This window comes from Pleurodeles waltl, chromosome 4_2 (assembly GCF_031143425.1).
Source record: "Pleurodeles waltl isolate 20211129_DDA chromosome 4_2, aPleWal1.hap1.20221129, whole genome shotgun sequence".
NCBI classification, from domain to species: Eukaryota; Metazoa; Chordata; class Amphibia; order Caudata; family Salamandridae; genus Pleurodeles; species Pleurodeles waltl.
Window position 1 is genome coordinate 395,890,374 of NC_090443.1, and position 26,785 is coordinate 395,917,158.

General features: G+C 45.0%; 1 protein-coding gene across 5 annotated transcripts in view; it reads right to left on the reverse strand.

Annotated features, from left to right (window-relative positions):
- Positions 1–26,785, reverse strand: part of RALGPS2 (Ral GEF with PH domain and SH3 binding motif 2) — an 812,647-nt gene that overhangs the window by 615,076 nt on the left and 170,786 nt on the right. For all 5 annotated transcript variants that reach the window (XM_069231548.1, XM_069231547.1, XM_069231545.1 and 2 more), the window contains 2 exons: positions 15,226–15,378; positions 14,416–14,523 (listed from right to left, as the gene is read on the reverse strand). In XM_069231548.1, the coding sequence (XP_069087649.1) occupies positions 14,416–14,523; positions 15,226–15,282 (165 nt within the window). In that variant the 5' untranslated portion in view covers positions 15,283–15,378. The remainder of the gene's footprint in view (positions 1–14,415; positions 14,524–15,225; positions 15,379–26,785) is intronic.

Genomic DNA, 26,785 nt, shown 5'->3' on the forward strand with positions numbered 1-26,785 from the left:
CATCCGAGGGCTCTTAAATGGAGCATCCCCTATAGCCAAGAGCTTTTATGATCTGCTCAAGTGATGTGGCATTTGAAAAGACAATCTCTGTAATGACAGAGGTTTTTGAAAGAGGATATCCACAGATGGTCTTAATGGATGCATTTGTAAGGGTGAAAAGTAAGAAATGAGAGGATCTGCTTTTCAATCACCCCCGCCCCGAGGAAACAGGAAAGTGTGGAATCTTCCCAACTTAGATTCTTTCTGGAATGTAATACAGAGCTTAAAGACCTCAGGACTATTCTTACTTGCAAATGGCATGTTTGCAACAAGAAGAACATATTAGGACAAGGCTAGGCCCGCACCCACAGACTACATTCCGAAAGTCGAGATCATTGGGAGATGTTAACCAGAAGTACAGAAAGGACCACTTATTAAACTTAATATGCAGTGAATGTCATCCAGTGTGTTTGTCAGAAAAAATATGTTGGGAGTACCATTCATAAACTCAAGATTCGATTCTTGCAACATCTTAGAGCCATCAAAAATCAAGATATATCATACCCGATGACTAAACACTTTTGGGATGCTCATAGAGGAGATTGCAAGAGTTTTACATTTTATGTATCAAACATGTTCAAACAGACCCTAGGCAGGGGGATAGAGCATCAGAATTAAGGACAATGGAACCCATAATGATTTTGTCATTGGGAACAGAGAGACCATGGGGGCATAATTTAGATGTGAAACTACATGCACATATTTATAGGAGACATAATGGGGACTCCGTGAGAAATGGACCAGGCTGCGACGACCAGATATGGAATTCTCCATTTGGAAGCCTCCTGATCCAGCCATAATTAGCTTCGCATTTGAACAATTTGCCTGCTTTGTGCTTGACAAGGGATTTGTATTTGTTGTACAATACATGACAGATGGGGCGCACCTTAAAATCAAGTACTGTAGTTTGTACAGCATGCAAACACTTTAATATCTGGTCCTGAACGGGTGCGACCTAGAGATATTGATTAGTTGCACAGTACTTTACTTTGCATAGCATGTGTCTTTTTAATATCTAATATATAGGACGGGCCAGCTGAAAGATACTAACAAACCGTACAGTAATGGAATTTTGCACAGCACGTCACTTCAATATTTGAAATTACAATGTACTAGTAGAGTATTCGTATGGATTGGACAACACATGCCAGATGTCACATTCCTCAATATGCAGTACCGTATATGTGCCAGATAGGAGGTATTGATAATTTGCACAGCAATACAATTTTGAACAGCACGTCACTTAAATATCTGCCAATAGGTGACTTATGTACATTGTACAACAAAGGCACTTAAAAAAAAATATATATATATATATATATATATATAAAAGCACTGTTGGGGTTTCTTTATACACTACGTCTACTGCGACAATCCAGTTGCATAAAGGATAATCATTGAAATACAGAGGTATATAATACAAGTGGATAAGTGAGATGGTAGCTGGTTGGCAATAAAACGTGCAATTATGTGAAACACTTAATATTAAAGATGGCGTCTATATTATAATCACAAATTCTGAAAACAAATGTTAATGTTCAAGAATAGAAGATTGGTATTAGGAATTCACCAACAGGACAACAATGTGCTTTCAGTAAATGATATATTTTAGTGATTAACTGTACACTTTGTAAACCACTTAGTGTTGAATAATGATGCCCATATTAGAAGTCTGCATTACTTATATATTGAGTATGATGAGATTAAGTGAGCAACAAAATCGAATTTAGAGAAGTGAAGATCAATTTCATACCAAGTGCTTTGAATAGATGGGCAGTTTCGAAGCATTGTGATCTACCAAGATGGTGTGTACAACGTCCCTGGGAAGTAAACACAAGACGAAGCTACAAGGGGTTGTAAAAAGAAATAATGGAAAACATGTTTATATTGGGAAGTTTTACATATGGGGGTATTGTCCTGTGGAAGGCACTTAGCCGAATCGTATTCATAAAAAGAGCGGTGCTGTGAGCTGTCCTTGGAGGGGAGAAGTTCACAAACATGAAGATTATATATGTATGGAAAATGTCACTTACCCAGTGTACATCTGTTCGTGGCATGTAGTGCTGCAGATTCACATGATGTGCATAGATCGTCATCTAGAGTTTGGCTCGGAGTGTTACAAGTTGTTTTTCTTCGAAGAAGCTTTTTTTTGAGTCACGAGATCGAGTGACTCCTCTCAGTGATAGTGCGCATGGGCATTGACTCCTTTGTTAGATTGTTTTCCCGCAGGAAGGTGAAGTAAGGAGTGAAGAATTGTATATGTACAAATATATATAGAAAGTAAGGAAGATGTCCATGCAAGTATATACATATCTACCTATAAGGTACTACAAAGGCTACAGGCTCCCATGGAGGAGGGAGGGTGCATGTGATTCTGCAGCACTACATGCCAAGAACGAATGAGTTACTTACCTTCGGTAACGCCTTTTCTGGTGGATACATTAGCTACCTGTGGATTCCTCACTTATTGAATTCTCCCCTGCGCCAGCCCTCAACGGAAATCTTCTTCTTAGCTTTCGCACGTCGACGAGGACGTCACAATTGCCCACGCGATGCCGTCTGACGTCATACAGGCAAAAAGAGGTCCTCGCCGACGTGAGTACCAACATTTTTTACGTGCCTCTGAGATGAATAGGCCATTGAAACAAATAATCATATAACAACATTTAATTACATCAAAAGCTAAAAACATCAGTCCAAAAAGGTCAATACCATGTATGGCAATCTTACAAACTCTCCTTTCTCTTTTTTTTTTAAATTAACTTATATGCATAAATATATACATTATATTTGAAAGTCATCAACTACCAAGAGGAGCACACCCAAGGATAGCTTGGTAAGACCAGACAGGCAACGGCGAGGCGGGAGGGACCGTGAGGAATCCACAGGTAGCTAATGTATCCACCAGAAAAGGCGTTCCCGAAGGTAAGTAACTCGTTCTTCTGATGGATACAACTACCTGTGGATTCCTCACTTATTGAATAGAGTCCCAAAGCAGTACCACACTCGGTGGAGGGTGCCTGAACGGTCAAACCAAGAAATCCTGCAACACCGACCGTGCAAAATGGCCATCCCTCCTAACTTCTGAATCCAAGCAGTAATGCTTCGTGAAAATGTGGAGGGACGACCAAGTTGCGGCCTTGCAGATGGCAACCACAGGAACACCCCTAGCCAAGGCCGAAGAGGCCGACTTAGCCCTGGTGGAATGAGCTCTTATTCCATCAGGGGGCTCTTTCTTTGCCAGAGAATAACACAATTTAATGCAAAGAATGACCCAACTGGGGAGTGTTCTCTTGTGGACTGCCCTTCCTCTTCTCTTTCCCACGTACCCGATGTAGAGTTGATCCTCCAATCTAAACTCCTTCGTCCTGTCTATGAAGAAGCTCAGTGCTCTTCTCGGGTCCAAACGAAGTCTTTCTTCCTCTTTAGAAGGATGAGGTGGAGGATAAAAAGAGGAGAGAGTAATAGTCTGACTCATATGGAAGGGTGAAACAACCTTCGGCAAGAAAGCAGCCTTGGTCCTCAACACCACCTTATCTACATAGAAGGATGTATACGGGGGCTTAACAGAAAGGGCCTGCAGCTCACTCACTCTTCTAGCAGAAGTGATCGCAACAAGGAAAACAGTCTAACACCAATAACCTTATGGGGCAAGAATGCATGGGCTCAAAAGGTGAACACATAAACGTTAAGGCCAGGTTTAAATCCCACTGAGGCATAATGAAAGGAGTGGGAGGAAACTTATTAATGAGGCATTTTAAAAATCTTAATACCAAAGGAGATTTAAATAAAGAAGGTTGTTCTGGAAGACACAGAAAGGCTGACAGGGTCGACAAATAGCCCTTGACTGTAGCCACTGCACACCCCCTCTGAGCCAGGGACAAAGCAAAAGACAAGACATCTGATAACTGGGCACGTAAGTGATCAATTTGTCTTTCTCCACACCAACACACAAATTTAGCCCACCTGCTAGTGTAGATAGATTTAGTGGAGTGTCGCCTGGCCGATAAAATAACATCCACTACCTCAGGTGGGAGAGAAAAGGAACTCCGGTTGCCCCGTTCAATCTCCAGGCATGAAGGTGCAGGCTCTGGAGGTGGGGGTGTAAAACCTACCCCTGCGATTGCGAGAGGAGGTCTGCCCTGGGAGGGAGTCGGAGCGGGGGGGCACAGAGAGAGTTGGAGAAGATCTGAATACCATACCCTCCTTGGCCAATCCGGAGCTATTAAGATGACTTGGGCCCGGTCTTGGCGAATTTTCCTCAGAACCTGAGGAATCAAAGGTATGGGGGGGGGGAATGCGTAAAGCAACTGGTCACACCAGGACATCTGAAACGCGTCCCCCAACGTTCCTTGCACCAGATACTGGAGGCTGCAGAACAACAGGCAGTGCGAGTTCTCCTGAGTGGCAAAAAGATCTACCCGAGGGATTCCCCACATCTGGAAGATCTGTCGGACTAGATCTGGGTGAAGACGCCACTCGTGATCGGTCGAGAAGTGCCAACTGAGACTGTCCGCACGCACGTTCAAGACTCCGGCCAGATGGTTTGCTACCAAGCAAATCCGATGGTCCCTTGCCCAGGACCATAGTCGCAGAGCTTCTCTGCAGAGAAGGTACGACCCTACTCCTCCCTGTTTGTTTATATACCACATCGCGGTAGTATTGTCCGTCAAGACCTGAACCGACTGACCGCGAAGGGAAGGGAGAAAGGCATTGAGAGCCAAACGTATTGCCCGCAACTCCAACAGATTTATGTGAAACATCTGTTCCACTGGAGACCAATGACCTTTGACCTCCAGGTCCCCCAGATGAGCTTCCCCCACCCTAGAGTGGAAGCATCCGTTATCACTGTGGTCACTGGCGGAGGTTGCGAGAACGGCCTTCCTTGAGAAAGATTGCCGTCCGCAACCCACCATCTTAAATCCACTGCAGTGTCCCTGGAGATTTTTACCGATCCCTTGAGATCTCCTTTGTGTTGAGACCACTGCTTTCGGAGGCACCACTGAAGAGCCCTCATGTGCCAGCGAGCTTGAGTGACCAACAGAATGCAAGAAGCAAACAGACCGAGCAGACGTAGGACCTTGAGGACTGGAATGACCGCTCCACTTTGAAACATTGGAACCAACGCCTGAATGTCCTGATTCCGCTGAGGCGGAGGAAAGGCGCGATTCAATGTTGTATCCAGTACTGCCCCTATGAACAGGAGGCGCTGAGAGGGCTCCAGGTGAGATTTGGGCACGTTCACCGAAAAGCCCAGATCGAACAACTGGGTTGTCGACTGCAGGTGACGCAGCACGAGTTCCAAAGACTTGGCTTTGATCAACCAATCGTCCAGGTAAGGAAATACCGCTATCTCCTTCCTTCTGAGCTCTGTTGCAACCACCGCCATCACCTTTGTGAAGACTCGAGATGCTGAAGTAAGTCCAAACGGGAGGACCGCAAACTGATAGTGCTGTGATCCCACCACAAACCAGAGATACTTCCTGTGCGACTTGAGTATCGGGATGTGAAAGTAAGCATCCTGCAAATCGACAGACACCATCCAATCTCCTTCGTTCAACGCCCAAAGCAGCTGAGCCAAGGTCAGCTTCTTGAACTTTTCCTGTTTGAGGAACCAATTCAAGATCCTCAGGTCCAGGATTGGCCTCAACTGACCATCCTTCTTGGGGATCAGGAAGTATCTTGAGTAACAACCCTGACCCCTCTCCTGCTCTGGAACCAACTCCACTGCATCCTTTGAAAGGAGGACTAGAACCTCCTGTTCCAGTAACAGGAGATGCTCTTCTGAACAGTAGGATGGGCGGGGCGGGATGGGGGGGGGGGGGGGGGGGGGAGGAAAATCCCGAAAGGGAAGGGCATAGCCTTGCCCCACAATGCTGGTGACCCAGGAGTCTGATGTTATATCCTCCCACTTGCGGAGAAAGTTCAATAACCTCCCCTCTACAGGAGTGGTATGCGAAGGAATTGGTGGAAGACTAAGGCTGCTTCCCATGCTGCACCCCTCCAGAGGAAGAGGCAGAGTGCTGCTGGGCGGCTCCCCTGGTTCGGACCCTCCCCCTCCCCCTGTACGAACTATAGGAGAGAGCAGTGGCGGGTTGTTGTTGAAATCTGCCCCGAAAGGAGGAGGATGAGCCACGACCAAACCCCCTAAATCTTCTGAAGAGTCTCGAAGAAACAGAAGAGGATGCCTGCAAGCCTAAAGACTTCGCTGTGGCCCTACTCTCCTTAAATCTCACAAGGGCAGAGTCCGCCTTGGATCCAAAAAGTTTGTCCCCAATCGAAGGGAAGATCCAGCAGGGCTGACTGGACATCCGATGAGAAACCAGAGGAACGAAGCCAGGCCTGCCTCCTCGTAGCAACAGCAGTGCCCATAGCCCTGGCCACAGAGTCAGTAGTATCCAGCCCAGACTGGATCACTTGGGTTGCCGCAGCTTGAGCATCGGAGACCAGACTCAACACCTCCTGAGGCACCTCAGCATGGGACGACTTTATCTCATCCATTAGGGCGTAGATGTATCTACCCAAAATGCATGTGGCATTAGTAGATTTTAAAGCCATGCTGCATGATGAGAAAGCCTTCTTGGAAGATTGCTCCATCTTCTTCGAGTCTCTGTCTGAAGGAACTCCCGGAAAAGAACCAGGGGCAGTCCGAGATGAACATGAAGCCTGAACCACCAGGCTCTCTGGGGTCGGGTGCCTGGACAAAAAGCCTGGATCCGCAGGAGCCACGCGATACCTGCGTGCCACCGATCTATTAACTGCCGAAGAAGACACCGGCTTCTTCCAAATTTCTAAAATTGGATCTGACAGAGCCTCATTAAAGGGCAGAAGTGGCTCTGCAACCGTCGAAGCAGGATGTAAAACCTCAGTTAAAATATTGGGTTTAGGCTCAGACACCGGCAAGGGAAAGTCCAAAAAATCAGCTGCTTTCTTTATTACAGAGTGGAATGAAGCAGCCTCTTCTGTATATTCTCCAGGAGATGTTAAGTCCCATTCTGGAGAGGTATACAAACCACTCGCTGTATCTAAACCTTGGAGATCCCCCAGAGGTTCCTTGATCTCTCCTTCCTCCAATGCCTGCTTCTGATACTCCAGCTCCTCAAGAAGGCGAAGAGCAAGCCTTCTTGAATGCAACCTGGCCTCAATTCTTGGCGTTGACATGGCGTCAGCCGACGTCGAAGCCGGACGCCGATCCTCGGATCCATCTGACGCTGGATCCATCGGCACCATGGATGAACAGGAGAACGCTCCAGCGCCGGACCAGCAGATCTACTCGGCGTCACCGGCTGTGAAGTTGACGCCATAGGAGCCGGTGCCGAGCCAACACCTCCCATCGGAAGGAAGGGCATGAAAGGTGCCGGTCGTAAAGGAGCCGGAGCACCCATATTGAAGCCAATGGAACCGAAGGGCAAGCCGGTCCACCACCTGGAGCCATCTGTTGAAAGATAGCAAACATCGCATTTAAAAATGTAGAACGGTCGGCTCCTGGGGCTGGGAAAGCCAGATACTGTGGAGCCTGGGCTTGAGGTGACATCGGTGCCGGCCCCGGCGTCTGAGATGCTGGTGAGAACTCCTGACACTGAGGAACCTCAAACACAGATGGTGGATTCAAAGGCGACGTCAGCGAAACTGGTGATACCGGAGATGCAAGAGGCGTCTGTGGCTGCAGAGAGATGGTGGGGCTAACTTCCCATGTTTTTCGGCGTCGAGCTGAAGGCGACCTCGAACGCGATCTCTCCCTACTCGACCGGCGCCGAGATTCACAACGACGCAGATGGGATTTCGGAGAAGGTGACTTGCGTCAACGCCGCTTCTCCTTCTTCTTGGATTTCGCCAAAAAGAGCTTCGCCTCTCGCTCTTTTAACGCCTTCGGGTTCATCCGTTGACAAGAGTCACATTTGTCAACGTCGTGGTCGGAGCTGAGACACCACAAACTCTGTATGTGGGTCCGTCACCAACATTTTGCCTCCACACTGCAGGGCTTAAAACCCGACTTTCTTTGAGACATGCTTTCTCTCTCGAAGAAAGAAACAGCAACAGTAACTAACTACGCAGAGTAGAAACAGTAGCTCCCTCGAAGAATAACCATTGTTAGAATGGCATGGAAAAAAGGGAAATGACGTCGGCGAGGACCTCTTATTGCCTGTATGACGTCAGACGGTGTCGCATGGGCAATTGTGACGTCCTCGTCGACGTGCAAAAGCTAGGAAGAAGATTTCCACCGAGGGCTGGCGCAGGGGAGAATTCAATAAGTGAGGAATCCACAGGTAGTTGTATCCATCAGAAAGTGCCATTTTCCGTTCTATGGCATGTGTAGCTTCAGATACACATGCTGTGCATAGACTGAAAAGCAGTCCCTCTCCTAAGTAAGCGGTCGTTAGCCTATAGGAGTTGAAGTAGTTTGAAATAGTGTTTTAAGCACTGCTTGACCAACATTTGCTTGTTGTCAAAAGAACACATTGTGTGTGTGTGTGTGTGTGTCTGTGTCTGTGTCTGTGTGTGTGCAATTGGTATATTTCCCAAGAATGCCATTGAAGCTCCTTTCTTTCTAGTAGAATGTGCTTTAGGAGTTAGTAATAGTGTCTTTTAGCTTTAAAATAGCAAGTTTGTTTACACTTTACTATCCATCTGGCCAATCCTTGTTTGGAAATGAAAGTACCCTTATGAGACTGATGGAAAGCCACAAAAAGTTGTTTAGTTTTTCTAAAGTCTTTCGTTCTGTCTATATAATACATGAGAGCTCTTTTAAGACCAAGAGTGTGGAGCGCTTTCAGCAACTGAATCTGGCTGTGGAAAGAAGACTGGCAATCCCACTGACTGATTAATGTGAAATGTTGAAACCACTTTGGGTAAAATTGTTGGATTTGTCCTAAGTACTATTTTGTGTTTGTGTATTTGGAAGAAGTGTTCTTCTAAAGTTAATGCTTGAATTTCACTTACTCTTCTTAAGGAAGTAATTACTTCCTTCCATGCAACCTTCCATGAGAGAAACTATAGAGCGCGAGAATGCATGGGTTCAAAAGATGGACCCATAAGCCTTATGTGCACAATGTTAAGATTCCTTGCAGGAGCTGGTGGAGCTGTAGGTGGAATAACTCTTTCAAGACCTTCCAAAAAATCTTTTATGACAGGAATTCTAAACAGAGGTAGGTTGTCTGTTTGTGAGGTAGGCTGATATTGCTGTTAAATGAATTTTAATAGATGAATATGCAAGATTTGCTTTCTGTAAATGAAGCAAATAACATACAATATCCTGAACTGATGCTTTATTTAAGTGTTTTGAATCAATAGGTCTGGTCTGTTTGGAAGCTTGTGATGTGGTACTACCGACAGAGACAATAGTAGTGTGTACCAATTTAACACGCCCACGTGGGAGCTATGAGTATCATAGTAATGGAAGAGTGACTGGTCCTGTTGACCAGAAACTGAATAAATAAGAAAGAGGGAAAAGCATTAGCAAATATCCCTGACCAATTGATCCATACAGCATTGCCCTTGGATTGAGGGTGTGGGTATCTGGATGCGAGGTTTTGGCATTTTGCATTTTCGCTTGTTGCGAAAAGATCTATGTTTGGTGTTCCCCACATTTGAAAGTAATACTGAATTACTTGTGGGTGAATCTCCTGTTCGTGTATTTGTTGCTGCGTCCTACTTAAGAGGTCCGCTAGCTGGTTGTGTATCCCTGTGATGTATTCCGCTAGGAGGTGAAAGTGATTGTGAATTGCCTATTTCCAAACTGTTTGCGCTAGAAGTGACAGTTGGTATGAGTGTGTCCCCCCGTTTTTGCAGATAATACATTGTTGTCATGTTGTCTGTCCTTATTAAGACTGTTTTGTGTATGATCTGTGGTTGGAATGCTTTGATGGCTAAGAACACTGCCAGCAATTCCAAGTGGTATATGTGGTAAGTTTGCTGGATTGAGTCCCATTCCCCCTATATTGTAAGATTGTTGAGATGGGCTCTCCAACCTGTCACTGATACATCTGTGGCGATTATGGTCTGTGGCACATGGCCCTGAAATGGCCACCCTTTTGATAAGTTGGTGTGATTCCACCATTGCAGAGATTTGTACGTTTGGCGATCCAACAACACTAGATCTTGTAACTGACCCTGTCCGCGAGTCCATTGTTGCGAGAGACATTGTTGCAGTGGTCTCATGTTTAGACATGGATTGAGCACTATTGCTAAGCATGATGCCATCATTCCCAATAGCTTCATGACAGACCTTACTGTGTAAGTTCGATTGACCTGCAATTGGGATAGGAGTGTGTAAAATGCTTGGATTTGTAGTGGATTTGGGTAGGCTAATGCTGACTAAGTGTTCAGAATTGCTCCTAGAGAACGTTGAATATGTGCTGGCTGAAGGTGAGATTTCTGGTAATTGACTGTGAACCCTAATTTGTGTAGGGTATCTATTGGGTATTGTGTGTGTGCTGTTGAGTGTTTCGAAAGGTGCTGGCTTTTATTAACCAGTCGTCCAGATAACGGAAGACGTGTATGTACTGTTTTCTGAGGTATACCGCAACTACTGCTAGATATTTTGTGAATACCCTTGGTGCTATTGTTACTCCAGAGGGTAGTAGTTTGAATTGATAGTGCTTGCCTGCTATCACAAACCTTAAATACTTGCAGTGTGATGGATGTATAGGAATGTGGAAGTAAGCATTCTTTAGATCGAATGCTGTTATGTAGTCTTGTTTTTGTAACAAGGGAATGACATTCTGTGCAGTGACCATGTGGAAATGTTCTGAGAGGATATATTGATTTAGAGGTCTGAGATCGAGAATTGGTCTGGGAGTGCCATCTTTTTTTGGTATGAGGAAGTATAGAGAATATACCCCTGTCTCTTGCGGACTGATAGGAACCATTTCTATTGCACCTCTGAGTAGAAGAGATTCTACCTCTTTTTTTTAACAGAGCAATGTGTTCGAGAGAAAGCCTGTGTGAACAGGGTGGAATGTTTGGTGGGGTGCAGATAAGTTCTAGGCAATAACCATTGTGGATAATTGACAGTACCCATTGATCTGTTGTAATTTGTTGCCAGTGAGGATGGAAATATTGCAGTCCTCCTCCCACAGAAGATGGATGCTGTTTGGGGATGCAGGGAAAGTCACTGCTTTGATAAGGTGGAGGCACCTCTTGCAGCAGGGGATTTACCTCTGGATCTGAAAGTGTGTCCTCTATAAGAGCCCCTGAAAGATCCCCTGGGATAATATTGTTGTCCCTGTTTTAGTTGGGATGTAGCGACCTCAGAAGTTTGTCGCTTAAACCCTCCTCTAAAATGTGGTTTACAAAATGAGCCCCGAAAAGGTGTTGTATAAAGGGCTCCCATGGCCCTTGCTGTCCGAGTCCTTTATTAATTTGTCTATGGTTGTATTCACCTCCCTTCCAAAGAGTTGCTGCTTATTAAAAGGCATGTTAAGGACCGCTTGTTATATTTCAGGCTTAACGCCTGAGGACCTCAACCAAGCAGGTCTCCTAATTGTGACGCTAGTGTTTATTCCCCTAGCTGCTGTATCAGCTGCGTCTAGTGCTGATCGGATCTGATTATTAGCAATGTCTTGTCCCTCTTCCACTACCTGTTGTGCTCTTTTCTGATGTTCCTTTGGGAGGTATTGCAGGAACTCCTGCATGTCGTCCCAATGTGCCCTGTCGTACCTGGCTAAAAGAGCTTGGGAGTGAAAAATATGCCACCGATTTGCAGCCTGAGTTGCTACTCTTTTGCCTGCTGCATCAAATTTGCGGCTTTCTTTATCAGGGGGAGGAGCATCCCCTGTGGACTGGCTATTTGCCCATTTTCTGGCTGCACTGACTACGATGGAATCTGGCGGTAACTGCTATGAAATAAAGACTGGATCAGTTGGTGACGGTTTATATTTTTTATCTATTCTAGGTGTAAATACCCTGGCATTCACTGATTCTTTGAAAATGTCATTGGCATGTTTTAGCATACCCAATAACATTGGCAAGCATTGATTCCGTTTGTGAGTTGAGGAAAGAGTGTTAAATAGAAAATCCTCTTCTATTGGCTCAAAGTGCATCTGTAAACTGTGATAGGCAGCTGCTCTGGTAATGACCTAATTACAGGCTGTGGTATCCTCAGATGGAGACTGTCTTGTGGTATACAAATCGGGATCATTGGATGGGATTGGGTCAGAGTCATACATGTCCCATGGATCCATGTTGTAAATACTATCACCCTTATTAGTCGCCATGTGAAGAAGCATGAGATTGTGTGTGTGAAGTTGGTGGTGGAGTATGCAGTGGTGGAGAAGAGGGAGGATAAGGCAAATGCGGTGGAGAAAGCTGTGCATTCTTTGGCTTCTCTTTATGTTTAAAGATTTTTGCCGGTGAGGGGCCAGCATCCGAACTATTGGAATGCTAATTTCCTCTTTGTAATTGGAGAAGGAGAGGCAACAATCTTTCCAATCTCTTTCTGGATTTGAATCCTCCTTTGTTTTTAGTCCATGACCTCAAAAATGGGTCTAATGTCTGTTTCATCTTTCTCCTGTTCTGAAGATTAAACCTGTTTTCTGCCTACTAATGAATGCTCTGAAAGCTTGATAGCAGCATGCTTTGTACGGGCCAAAAAAGTGGTCCGATCGGTAGGGGAAAGTGTTTTCGGCTCCGAAGATGGGCTTCGATGTTTGGACTCCGAAGAGGAGCGTGGATATTTCGGCTCCAATGTGGTCTGGAGCCGACTCAGTTCCTAAGTGGAAGCCTCCATTTTTCGACTCAATGCCGAAACAGGCATGACAGTCTGTTCGTGTGAGTGAGTCTTGGCCTTTTTCGGCAGCGAAACCAAGGGTCGGTCGAGGATTTGTTTTCAGGTCGAACCATGGTCAGCAAGCAGTGGTAGACCAAAGGCCTTCTGTGATTTCTTAGTTTGTTTTTGATGGGAAGGGGCTGGTGTATTCTCGCACTGCGTCACAGGGAGTACCTGGCTGTCCTGATCTGAATCTCGGTCGGAGTCAGAGTCTCGAATGGAGACTGCAGTCCGTGCCTGTTCCTCATCAAAGATGTCGGGCATTTGTTCGGTAGACTTGGATGCCATCTCCAACCGCCTTGCTCTTCGATCTCGTACTGTCTTCGATCGAAAGGACCGACACGCCTCGCAGGTCTCTTCTTGTTGGTAGGAGAAAAGCAGAAGTTGCACACCAAATGCTGGTCGTGTAGGGGAACTTGGCATGGCACCGAGGACAGAATCGAAATGGAGTCCGATCCATGAGCCTATGACGCAGTAGGCCAGAGAAGGGTGCGGGCACCTGAAAGGGCGTTTAATCGATGTCAATGCTACAATCGGATTGAGTGTAGTCAGAAACACGATCGAAAAGGAAAAGGAAAGAGAAGTTCAGTTAGTACCGAGCCAAAAGTAACAGAGCAAGAGGGAGCACGTTCTAACCTAACGGCAGAAAGAAAACAAACAAACAAACGAGTTGATGCCCATGCACACTATCACCAAGAGGAGTCACTCGAGCTCGTGACTCGAAAAAAGCTTCTTCGAAGAAAAGGCTTGCAACATTGCGAGCCCAACACTAGATGGCGATATATGCACAGGATGTGTTTCTAGAGCTACACATGCCATTGTGTGTGTATATATATGTATATATATATACACATACATACATATACACATACATACATATACACATACATATACATACATACACACACACACACACACACACACACACACACACACACACACACACACACACACCTTCATACCACACTTCTACAGTTTTTAAGAACTGCATAAAACACATGGTGATAATTTGCCACTTGTGGCACTCAATTTACCGATCTTTGGGAGCATGGAAGAATGAGTCAACCTAGTCAGTCAACCTAGTCAGCATTCGAACTCATGACCTGCAAACAATGCTTTGCTACAGCAGTCAAAGCTTTGCTCATTGAGTTATCCTTCTGGCCAATAGTGCCTTACCCCAAAAAGGTATAAAAAAAAATTGTGTTCAAAAGGCTCCATTTTACCTATTTCCAAATATCAAAATTCATTCTAAAAAAAAAAAAAAAAATGCCCATTCAATTCATTCTGCATCCCAAATTCTAAGCTTTGACTACTTAAATGAGCTACTCTTTGAGGGTGAGTTGTTCGAAGGTAGCAATTTGTCAATTTAACGTAAGTGAAATAGTACCAGAAGCACTAGGTCACCTTGTGTAAACGATACTGCCCAGTGACCACTGACTGACTCAAGACACAAAGACTAGGTAAAACAAGCCTAACGATCTACTCAAGTAAAAAAAAAAAAAACAACAACATTGTATGGTTTTCAGGAACGTCTGCTCTCACGCTGGTGTGGACTGTTCATCGCCCCAGGCAATATGCTTATTCAAAAGAAGAAGTGAAATGTTGCTTACAGCATATTCTTCTGGCGTGACTTTAAGAACATCGAACACCACAGCATCGAAGCTTTTCTTTAGTTCTGAGGAAGCTTTGTCACTCAAGGACTCTGAGCTGCTACTCTTCTGCGAAAAGAAGAAAGTACAATTTAAAAATGTATTAAATGTGCCAGGAAGACGTCTTGCAGATGCCAACCTGTCTCCATGTGAGAAAAGTTAAATGAAGGTTTATTTCACCAGGATGAAACATGCGAATAACATTTGATAGAGAAGTAGAGATGTTAAACGTGCCAGAAAAACGTAGGGAGCAGAGGAACCATTGTCACAATAAAGGTAGTGAAAGAGAGAAAGGGTTAGAAGAAGAGGGAAGGAAGGACGAGAAGAAGAGGGAAGGAAGGACGAGAAGAAGAGGGGGCGCTTGAGAGAGTGCTAAGTCTGCGCCAAAGAGAACGAAGTAGATTGAAAAGAGAGAGAGAGAGTTGGTCTGAGAGGAAGAGCCAGAGAGAAAACTGGCATTGAGAGAGCGTGAGAGACAAAAAAGAAGAAAGATCAGTAAGGACAAAGGAGAGAGAGAAAGAGACCTACAGCAACTATCAAGGATAGCACACTCTGTGGAGCAATGTTTTTGTTTAAGAACGCCCCTCTCCAGGCATGAAAAATTTAAGATAAGAATAAATTCGAAATCAAGACACTCTGAGGTGAAGTTATGAGATGGGTCTTCGTCCACCTCACTGACTTACCAGAGGTGCCTGTAAACACAACAGGGCCAGACCAAAGACTTATCAGAAGGGCTGATTAAGGTGAAAACAGGTCTCTTTGTGAGCTTACCTCTGAAGCAGTAGCTACAAGATTAGCAGTGCTCGGCTGTCCGTTCATGAGGTCCATCCTTCCCAGACCATGAGTGCTTATGTGGTCCTAGGTGTGCAACAAATGGCATTTGGTCATTTTATCTCCATGGCAGTAGCGCAGTGGTCATCACTCCTACAAGAGAGAAAAGCCCAAGTCAAACAACGTAGCACTTAAGCCATTTGAGGGAAAAGGCAATATTGTGAAAAAAAAGACTCCCAAGCCTCCGTTAAAACCTTGTCCCTTTAACAACAGAAAAAAGAAAGCGAGTATTACTTTAAAAACTCTAGACCAGGTTTCACCACTGAGAAGCTCACAAGCTACTGATAGCTATCCAGCTACCTGTAATCAGCTGACCTGTGTGCATCCCAGCCTACTAAATTTGAAGATTTTGCTTCACTGAACAGATGTATACCAAAATTGAAAAAAGTGTGCATTCAAGGTGAAAATATATGTATTTTCCAAATTCATAAGCAGATGTTTGGAGAAAAATGGCTGAATTTTCCAAATATATATAAAGCTGATATCTGAGTGATGAATCATGTGGTACTGGTGAGACTTATTACTAATATTATATATAGTGTCAGAGGCATTGCAGCTATATCTTATGTTTTACCCATGTAAAGGCATTCTAAATTCACAAAGTGATGGGGGAGACGTATTACTAATATTATTTGCCTTGGTGCTGGGAGCGCTGCAGCTACGACTGTAATGTATCGCCCTTGTAAAGGCATCACAAATTGAAAACATCTTTTTTTTTTACATTACTGCTGGCAACTCTACCTGGTTAACTAAGGTGATCACTGCTGGTAATCTTGCATAAGGGGGTCACTAATGTAATCTTCACTGATGAGGTCACTATTACAACATTATTAATATTAGTAGCTTGCGATGAGTTTTGTTGAACATTATCAGATCTTATTACTCAAATGGTTAGCGATGCCTTCTTTCGACATTGCAATGACAACAAAGAGAAGGTAAATTACTATTGTACCACATTTGGGGGGGGGGGAGAGTTGGAGGGGTCTTTCAGGTCATTTCTGTAGCAGCATCTATGTATCAGTAAGAGCAGTAAATGCACGCACCCACACTTAGTTTCCATTTTAGATGCCAGTTTCCATTTTCCATGCCATTATATCACTAGGCTAAGAGACCATTTAGTGGCCCTCTTGGGTCATACAGTTCTCACACCAATTTCCTCTGCCTTACGGCAGCAGCGTACCAGTTTTGAGGACTGACCTATCCGAAATTCCCCCATCCTGTTCCATCAGTGACCACCCTTGCCTCTTATCATATATCCTTATCATGCTGATCAATTTCCCTTTTGCTGCTACTGTGCTGGACAGATTCTGGTAGAAAGGTTAGGCTTTCACAAAGGCTGGGGCCTTCCCTTAGTCATTCTACCCACCACACTAATCTCGACACCCCCACATGATGCACCTGTAAGATGCTATACATTTGTGTGAACTGTCCATGTAGATAAAACTGTTGGAGTCAACAGATCCTAGATGAATTTTAACGGAGTTTTACTACACTCCAATTGTACTAGTTTCCTTTCACTCTCTCCTTCCGCTATTAAATATCTACACATTAAGATGTGTTAAGCTTATAGTCATTTCCAAAACCTTTTTTTGCCTCCTGACCCTACCAACCTGCCCTGGATCCCCCCCAAATCCCTCTCCATGTAAGGACTGGTATCCGTCTGACCTTCCCCAACCACACCTATCCCAAATTGCAAGGAGCGATTACCAGGTCCGTAGTATTCACATCAGTCTGGAAACAGCCTCAAACAAGCTCTGAACACTAACTCAAGGATAGGTGTTAAGGATAACTGTGCAAAATCACCCCCTTGGCCAAGGAGGTCTGTTTTAATATGACTCAATTTCAAGGAATCAGTAATGGCTCTAACTAGTAAATTTATGTGGGGAATATTTACTATGTAGGTTTGCTTACACACTGTACAGTGCAGTCGCCCTTTCAAAAAACATAAAATAGTCTCACCCGCGAAGGGCACATCATAGTTACAAAGCAACAGATTTACTGGCCTGTAAAATAACTTTACAAAAATGTGTCAGTATATTATCACATGATTCGTAGGTAGTCATTATGGGACACAGCTGATATAATCATAAACAGAAGAGTCATAGTGGCCACACCGCCGGTCCTCCCTGGGAGCATTCCCCCTTACTCAATCGATATTCTGGTGTTATGGGTAAATCAGACTTTTAGTCTTCAGCCAACTTTTCTTTAGTAATGGACGTATTTGTGCAATGCTATTATTTATATCTGAAATTTTTTATCAATAGGAGAGTCTCTTTGGACCTTTGCTAGACCACTGGAAAGTTAATGTTGGAGGCATCATTCAAACTCACTGGGTAGCCTACAGGTATAGCCTATGGTTATCCCCATTCATCGTGGCACGTACGATTGGTGCGGAGTAGGTCTGATATCCCAGTTCAACTATGTCAACCATTTGTGTGTGCTTCAATTAAACTCAGTGTGTAATTTAAATGACTGAACGGAAGGGGATTTACTATAGGAAATTGATACACTGGCAAGAGAACTTTACCTGCTACACCTAAAACAAAATAAAATCTTATCACTCCTAAAGAATGAACACTGGATGGTCGGCCGAGCATAAAAGGAAGACTATTCTGAAAGTACCCTCATGTATGTATGGTTTGAAGTACAGGACTGCTGAAGTTAACATACTACTAGAGGCTTCCTATAGGTCTAGAACTGGACTGGTTGTCTTCAAAAGCATGGATTTTCCAACACACAAGGGCTTAAAAGGTGTTATAATGCATACGTAGGACCTGCTACTTAATAGGGCTGGAGTGGTCACCCCTTCAAACTCGTTCTTATAGAGGATAAGCCTGCAGAGCTCATTTCATCAGTCCTGTTCTGCTAAAGGACAGGGTCACAGCCCTGCCAACTGTCTAGCAATATATATATATATATATATATATATATATATATATATATATATATATATATATATATATATATAATCTAAGAGTAGAACTGCTTAACCTGTTGAAGGCTGCTAACGCAGAGTGCGTGGTACAAAAGACCTGGTGATGTGATAATGGCCATACAGGGGATCGTACAGGGTCCTCAGCTTCTCCAGTCATTGGTGTGCCTCTCGCTGGTACATGAGTTTGTCCTATAATCACAGTGCAACTCCTAGCACTGGCTCAGTGAACTGTGAGGGTTCAGCTGACATGCGGACATGTGGGACACCAGTTGGTGGCTGTGAGGACCCTGCACCCTGATCTAGACAGTGAATGCGGCCCCCATTCAGGCCCGGTTCTAGCAGAGGGACCATCTGGTCCAGGCCCAACCAAACATGACCTCTCAACCACCCAGTCACAGCAGAAAAGGCCATGGAGAACGTACCTGTTAAGTGTTTCTTCCTTCTCAGTATTGGAACATTGTAATGTTTTTTTCCACTGTCTTTAAAACTGCAGTGAAGTGTGTCTTTTGGGGGGCAGAGGTGGCAGAGCCAACACAGTAACAGGGAGAGCAGAGCCACTGCAGAGCTAAGTGTCTGGCTTGGCTCGGCTCTTAGAGCCCATGTATGGGTCAAGCCCTGAAAATGTTTGTTAAGTAAAACATACAGCAAACATCACGTAAAATATGAGAAAATCACTTCAATTTTTTTTTTAAACTGTATTTAATTAACACATAGAAGCTTTGACATTAGTGTCAAATTATAGTGTTGCACTGAGAAGTACTTATTAAAAGTTTAGAGTCGTTCCAGCCCCCGTCCTCACAATTGTGACAGTGCCATTAGTGAGTCAACAGGCAAGACACTTGTCACATGGATCCTGTATGTGGCCCAGATTATTATAGAACAATATAAGTCTATTAAATAAAACACAATCTGTTTTTGTATAGTTGATTTTCAAGAATCATGGATATGACTCTGATTCATCCACAAATATGAAGAAAAGCGAGTTTTGTGACAAAATATTTGCCCAGACTCACATAACTAAAGTGGAGAAGCTGCAATTTATCCAGGTTTTATGTTTTAATTTGTACAAATCAGCCACCAAATGATTGTGTGTCTTTCTCTTTTTTATTTTAGTACTTTGATTTTACCTGTCTGTGCAGTTTTCTGAAGTTTTTATATTGTACAAATTCAACCTAGGAGGTATTGAAGCGCTTTACATGAACACCAATTACATTATACAGTTTCACATTTATTTATTTTAGGCACTGGAGATTTTCCCAGAATCACAGGGTGTTGAGCAATGCACAGACTCAAACCTGGATTATTCAGTTCCAAAGTTGGAAGATCTTGCCGTAACACCACAAACTAAGTAGATGCAGGGTGGGAAGCAGAAAGTACATGAAAGCTCGGCTTGTTATGGGCTATAAGTTCCAATAGGACCTCAAGTGGAACTAGAGCCAGGCTTTAGGCTCAAGCCCGGATTGAGCTTTCAGTGGGTCCCCCCCCAGTGGGGACAGATGTTTACCTGCCAATAATGCAGCAGGTTCACGGATACCAGGGCCCAAGCCTGAGAACCTTTTGCACCTCAATTATGGTCTGAGTGGGTGTTCCGAGAGTGTTTATGTATTTAGCATGTGTAAGATGCACGCAGTAATATACTGTAGGATGGGGCATACATTATATTATTCAGATAGCAGAGGTGCATGCCTCACTGGACAGGCAGCCACCAGGGCAAGGGATTCATAAAGGTCCCCCCAAGAATTAATGTGGAATTACAATGCCTGATATGTGTAAGGGCTTGATTCACAAAAGGTAAACTTACACTTTTCTGTAAGTTTACTATTTTATTTTGGTATTAATGAACTACAAGTTTATTTTTACTAACAGCAATTTTACGACTCCGGAGATGACGCATTTGGGGTGGAGAGCTCTGCACATAAAAAGATAGGATAGGCCTAACTTTTTATGTGCTGAGTCTCTGCCACAAGTGCAGAGTCTCCCCAGTCTTAAAATTACTATTCGTAAAATTGAACTTGTAATTTAAGAATACCAAAAAACTAGTAAACATACACAAAAGTGTAAGTTTACCTTTGTGAATCAGGCGCTAAGCGTGTCTGTTTTGTGCCAGATGCTGAGGTGAAGTAAATAATTGTGTTATCTCAAGTAAAATATTGTGTTGGTTTGAATTTGTTCTCACCAGTATGGCAGAGTTACAAGTGTGAGCATTTCATATTCGGATATCTTGTCACAGTACACTGCACATTCCCAGGTTATATTCAGCACCACTGGAATTATGCAATTTTATGGCTCTGGTGTTTTCCACAACAGTATGGATAACATTTCTGCATTTGCCACATAATCTATCATCTGCTCCAATCTCTGCGGATTAAAAGAAATCCTAGCTCAAAATGCGGTTGAAGACCCTATGCCAAGGTTGACTGTTCCGCTTTCAGTTGCTTATTGCTATACATGTCTTTTAAACTTGCATAAATGAGATGCAACCTGGGCCCAGACAGTGTTAACATGTCTAAACAATAACAAAAGAATGAAGTCATACTATCACAAAATGTTGCCATATTATACCACGTAATTTGCCTTTTTTTGGTGCAAAATTTAGTGACCTGTCACATAATTTGGTCCTCCCCTACTGAATAAATTTACTGACCTTAGTGATACTCTTTGTCTGACCACATCATAATTCAGATCAATAAAGGGCTACCATAGGTTATACAATGTGAGATGATACATAGTGGCATTCATGCTAATTATCTAGACTTACCTCCAAACTAAATAACCCAAGCCAAGAACCTTCATATGATCCTCGACTGTAAACTCAAAATCACAGCCCAAGTCAACACCATCATTGCCTTATGCTTGCATATACTGAAGATGCTGAGGAAGATTTTCAAATGGCTTTGACTCAACACACCGAAAATCATCACCCACACTCTTGCCACCAACAACCTAGACTACATTGACACCCACTATGCTTGGGTAAACAAGCATCCTATCAGAAGGCTGCAGAACATCCAGAACTCTACAGCCATAATCCCTATCTCCCTCCCATGACAATTTCATATCAAGGAGCTACCCAAATGAATAAATTTTTTACTCCTCACCCAAACTTTCAAAGCACTCTAGCCCAGCATACCTCAACAATACCATATGTTTTCACAAACTTTCCAGACACTTCAGCTAGGCAAGACTATTTGCACACATCCCATGCATATTGAAAACCAGATCCAGTGATTAAGCGCTCTCCAACATTGCTCCTAAGGTGTGAAATGATGTGCCATTACACTTCTGAGCCACACCTCACTTTTTGACTTCCACAAGAAGCTGAAGACCTGGCTTTTTAAAGTAACCACATTAGGCCCTAGACTTGGTTAATCTCACACCTACTCGCTGCAGGATTCCCTATTGGGTGAGTGTGCGCTTTACAAACCTGCATAACAATACATGATATGACCAGACCTGAGAGAATCAAGTGCACTTTAGAAGCTTTCAGTTCAGACTGGTACAAAACCAACCCTGCTCGAGTATTGTGTTTGTCTAGATGATTGTTTCCCATGCTGTGTGCCTCTTTGCCTCAGCGTCCACATCCATAATATGGGCTGGCAAAAAGGCAAAATGATTTGTATTGAGTTATGACCCATGCAAATGAAGAAACGTTCTCTGAATACTATCTGGCTCTACATGCGTCAGTATTAAAGAAGGAGCTGAGCTGCACAAGCACCTGCGTCCCTTTCTGTAACCAGGGCGCGCTGTGTAATACGGCCCCAGAAGGTTACCCGTTTTACTGCAATTACTGGTTTTACACTTGTCAGGCACAAAAGAACGAGTTACTTACCTTCGGTAACGACTTTTCTGGTGGATACATTAGCTACCTGTGGATTCCTCACCTAATGAATACTCCCATGGCGCCAGCATTCGACGGAAATCTTCTTCCTAGCTTCTGCACGTCGACGAGGACGTCACATTAGCCCACGCGACGCCGTCTGACGTCATACAGGCAATAAGAGGTCCTCGCCGACGTGCGGACGTCAGTACCAACATTTTTTACGTGCATGAGAACAATAACCCAATGCAATGAAAGAGCAAGGCAACATCCCATAACATTGTAAATCATACAACATTGCAATAAAATGGCTATAGATTTAATATAATTTTTTTTTATTTTTTTTTAAACAAACAACTATATACTAATTATGTATATACACAAATATATATATATATATATATATATATATATATACATACACACACACACATATATACATACACACAAATATCCATATATACAAAATCTATTGCAGTCTTGAAGACCAATAGGAGCGCACTCAAGGATTACTTGGTAAGACCAAAAAGGCAACGGGGAGGCGGGTGGGACCGTGAGGAATCCACAGGTAGCTAATGTATCCACCAGAAAAGTCGTTACCGAAGGTAAGTAACTCGTTCTTCTGATGGATACAACTACCTGTGGATTCCTCACCTAATGAATAGAGTCCCAAAGCAGTACCACGTCCGGTGGTGGGTGCCTAAATGGTCAAACCAAGAAATCCTGCAGCACAGACCGTGCAAAATGGCCGTCCCTTCTGACCTCAGAATCCAAGCAGTAATGCTTCGCAAAAGTGTGAAGGGACGACCAAGTTGCGGCCTTGCAGATGTCAACCACAGGAACACCTCTGGCCAAGGCCGAAGTGGCCGACTTAGCTCTGGTGGAATGAGCTCTAATGCCATCAGGAGGATCCTTCTTTGCTAAAGAGTAACAGATTTTAATGCAAAGAACAACCCACCTGGAGAGTGTTCTCTTGTGGACTGCCTTTCCTCTCCTCTTGCCCACGTATCCGATGAACAGCTGATCCTCCAGCCTGAAGTCCTTCGTTCTATCAATGTAGAAGCTTAACGCCCTCTTTGGGTCCAAGCAATGTAGTCTCTCTTCCTCCTTTGAAGGATGAGGCGGAGGATAGAACGTGGACAAAGTAATTGTCTGGGCCAAATGGAAGGGTGAAACAACCTTCGGGAGGAAAGCAGCCTTGGTCCTCAACACCACCTTATCCCCATAAAAGTTTGTATAAGGGGGTTTTACCGATAAGGCCTGCAACTCACTCACTCTCCTTGCAGATGTTATAGCCACCAAGAAGACTGTCTTAATAACTAAATACCTTAAGGGGCAAGAATGCATAGGTTCAAAAGGGGACCCCATAAGGAAAGTCAGGACCAAGGACAAATCCCATTGAGGCATAACGAATGGTTTTGGAGGATATTTATTTAGAAGACCTTTCAAGAATCTGAGAACAATAGGGGATTTAAATAATGATGGTTGGTCTGGAAGACAAATAAAGGCTAACAAGGCAGACAAATAACCTTTAATGGTAGCCACTGCACAACCTTTCTGCGCTAGAGACAGAGCAAAAGACAAAACATCTGACACATGAGCATGTAAGGGATCAATCTGTCTCTCTCCACACCACATAACAAATTTAGACCACCTATTAGCGTAGATAGATTTAGTGGAGTGTCGCCTGGCCGCTAATATAACATCCACTACATCAGGCGGGAGAGAGAAGGAACTCAGGTTGCCCCGCTCAATCTCCAGGCATGTAGGTGCAGACTCTGGAGGTTGGGGTGTAAAACCTGCCCCTGCGACTGCGAGAGGAGGTCTGCCCCGAGAGGGAGACGGAGCGGAGGGCACAGTGAGAGTTGGAGAAGGTCGGAGTACCACACCCTCCTTGGCCAATCCGGAGCTATTTAGATGACTTGGGCCCGGTCTTGGCGAATCTTCCTCAACACCCGAGGAATCAAGGGTATGGGGGGAAACGCGTAAAGGAACTGGCCGCACCAGGTTATCTGAAACGCGTCCCCCAACGCTCCCTGCATCGGATACTGGAGGCTGCAGAATAACGGACAATGCGCGTTCTCCAGAGTGGCAAACAAATCTATCCGAGGAAACCCCCACATCTGGAAGATTAAACGGACTTGATCTGGATGGAGACGCCACTCGTGGTCGACCGAGAAATGGCGACTGAGACTGTCCGCACGTACATTCAAGACCCCGGCCAGATGATTTGCTACCAAGCAAATCTGATGGTCCTTTGCCCAGGACCATAGTCGAAGAGCTTCTCTGCAGAGAAGGTACGACCCTACTCCTCCCGGTTTGTTTATGTACCACATCGCGGTAGTATTGTCCGTCAGGACCTGTACCGACTGACCACGAAGGGAAGGGAGGAAGGCCTTGAGAGCCAGACGTACAGCCCGCAACTCCAACAGATTGATATGAAAAATCTGTTCCTCTGGAGACCAAAGCCCTTTGATCTCCAGATCCCCCAGATGAGCTCACCACCCTAGAGTGGAAGCATCCATTATGACCGTGGTCACGGGTGGTGACTGCGCGAACGGCTTTCTTGTGAAAGATTGTTGCTCGCAATCCACCACTTCAAGTCCACAGCAGCATCTCCAGAGATCTTGACAGCACCTTCTAGATCTCCTTTGTGTTGAGACCACTGCCTTCGGAGGCACCACTGAAGAGCCCTCATATGCCAGCGAGCATGCGTGACCAACAGTATGCAGGAGGCAAACAGACAGAGCAGACGAAGGACCTTGAGGACTGGAACTACCGCTCCATTTCGAAACATTGGAACCAACTCCTGAATATCTTAAATCCGCTGAGGCGGAGGAAAGGCTCGATTCAATGTTGTATCCAGTACTGCCCCTATGAACAGGAGGCGCTGAGAGGGCTCCAGGTGAGATTTGGGCACGTTCACCGAAAAGCCCAGGTCGAACAACAACTGGGTTGTTGACTGCAGATGATGCGACACAAGCTCCGGAGACTTGGCTTTGATCAACCAGTCGTCCAAGTAAGGGAATACTGCTATCCCCTTCCTTCTGTGCTCTGCCGCAACCACTGACATCACCTTCGTGAAGACTCGAGGTGCTGAAGTAAGACCAAACGGGAGGACCGCAAAGTGATAGTGCTGCGACCCTACCACAAACCGGAGATACTTCCTGTGCGACTTGAGTATCGGGATATGAAAATAAGCATCCTGCAAGTCGACAGACACCATCCAATCGTCTTTGTTCAACGACAAAAGCACCTGAGCTAGGGTCAGCATCTTGAACTTTTCCTGTTTGAGGAACCAATTCAAGATCCTCAGATCCAGGATTGGTCTCAACCGACCATCCTTCTTGGGAATCAGGAAGTACCTTGAGTAACAACCTCGACCCCTTTCCTGCTCTGGAACTAACTCCACCGCGCCCTTTGAAAGGAGGACTTGAACCTCCTGTTCTAACAACAGGAGGTGTTCTTCTGAACAATAAGATGGGCGGGGCGGGATGGGGGGCGGAAACTCCCGAAAGGGAAGGGTGTAGCCTTTTCCCACAATACTGATAACCCAAGTGTCCGATGTAATAGTCTCCCACTTGTGGAGAAAATGCCGTAACCTCCCCTCTACAGGAGAGGAGTGAGTGGGAAATGGTGGATGCCTAAGGCTGCTTTCCCTGCTGCACCCCTCCAGAGGACGAGGAAGAGGCAGAGTGCTGCTGAGAGGCTCCTCTGGTGTGGGCCCTACCCCTCCCTCTAAATGATCTATAGGGGAGGGAAGAGGTGGGTTGCTGGAATCTCCCCCGAAAGGAAGCGGAGGAAGAGCCACGGCCAAATCTACGAAACCTCCTGAAAAATCTGGAGGAGGCAGAAGAAGGGGCTTGCAGCCCTAATGATTTGGCTGTGGCCCTGCTTTCTTTAAATCTCTCCAAGGCCGAATCTGCTTTGGCTCCAAACAGTTTGTCCCCATCAAACGGGAGGTCCAACAGGGTCGACTGCACGTCCGCAGAAAACCCTGAGTTACGGAGCCAGGCCTGCCTCCTTGCCACCACAGCCGTGCCCATTGCCCTAGCCACCGAGTCGGTCGTGTCCAGCCCAGACTGGATAATCTGGGTTGCGGCAGCCTGGGCATCCGAGACAACATTCAAGAGTCCCTGGGGAAGCTCCGTAAATGAAGATGAAATATCGTCCATGAGAGCATGGATGTATCTCCCCAGAATGCAAGTCACGTTGGTGGCCTTCAACGCCAAACTACAAGAGGAAAATATCTTTTTGGATTGTGCATCCAGCTTTTTAGAGTCTCTGTCTCCCGGTACCGTCGGGAAAGATCCAGGCGCGGACCTAGAGGAAAAGGAGGCTTGCACCACCCAGCTCTCCGGCGTAGGGTGTCTAAACAGAAAGCCAGGGTCAGATGGTGCAGCTCGATATCTCCTGGCCACAGCCCTATGAACAGCCGAGGAAGATACTGGCTTCTTCCACACCTCTAACACCGGATCAAGCAAAGCCTAATTAAATGGCAAGAGAGGCTCCGCTGCAGCAGAGGCCGGATGCAGTACCTCAGTCAGTAAATTCTGCTTCGCCTCTGCCACCGGCAAAGGCAGGTCCAGAAAGTTAGCCGCCTTCCTCACCACAGCGTGAAAGGTAGCATCCTCCTCCGTATATTCCCCTGGAGATGAAAGGTCCCACTCAGGGGAAGTATCCAGCCCACTGGCTGTATCCAGACCATGCAGTCCATCACCAGAGTCCTCAACCTCTCCTTCCTCCAA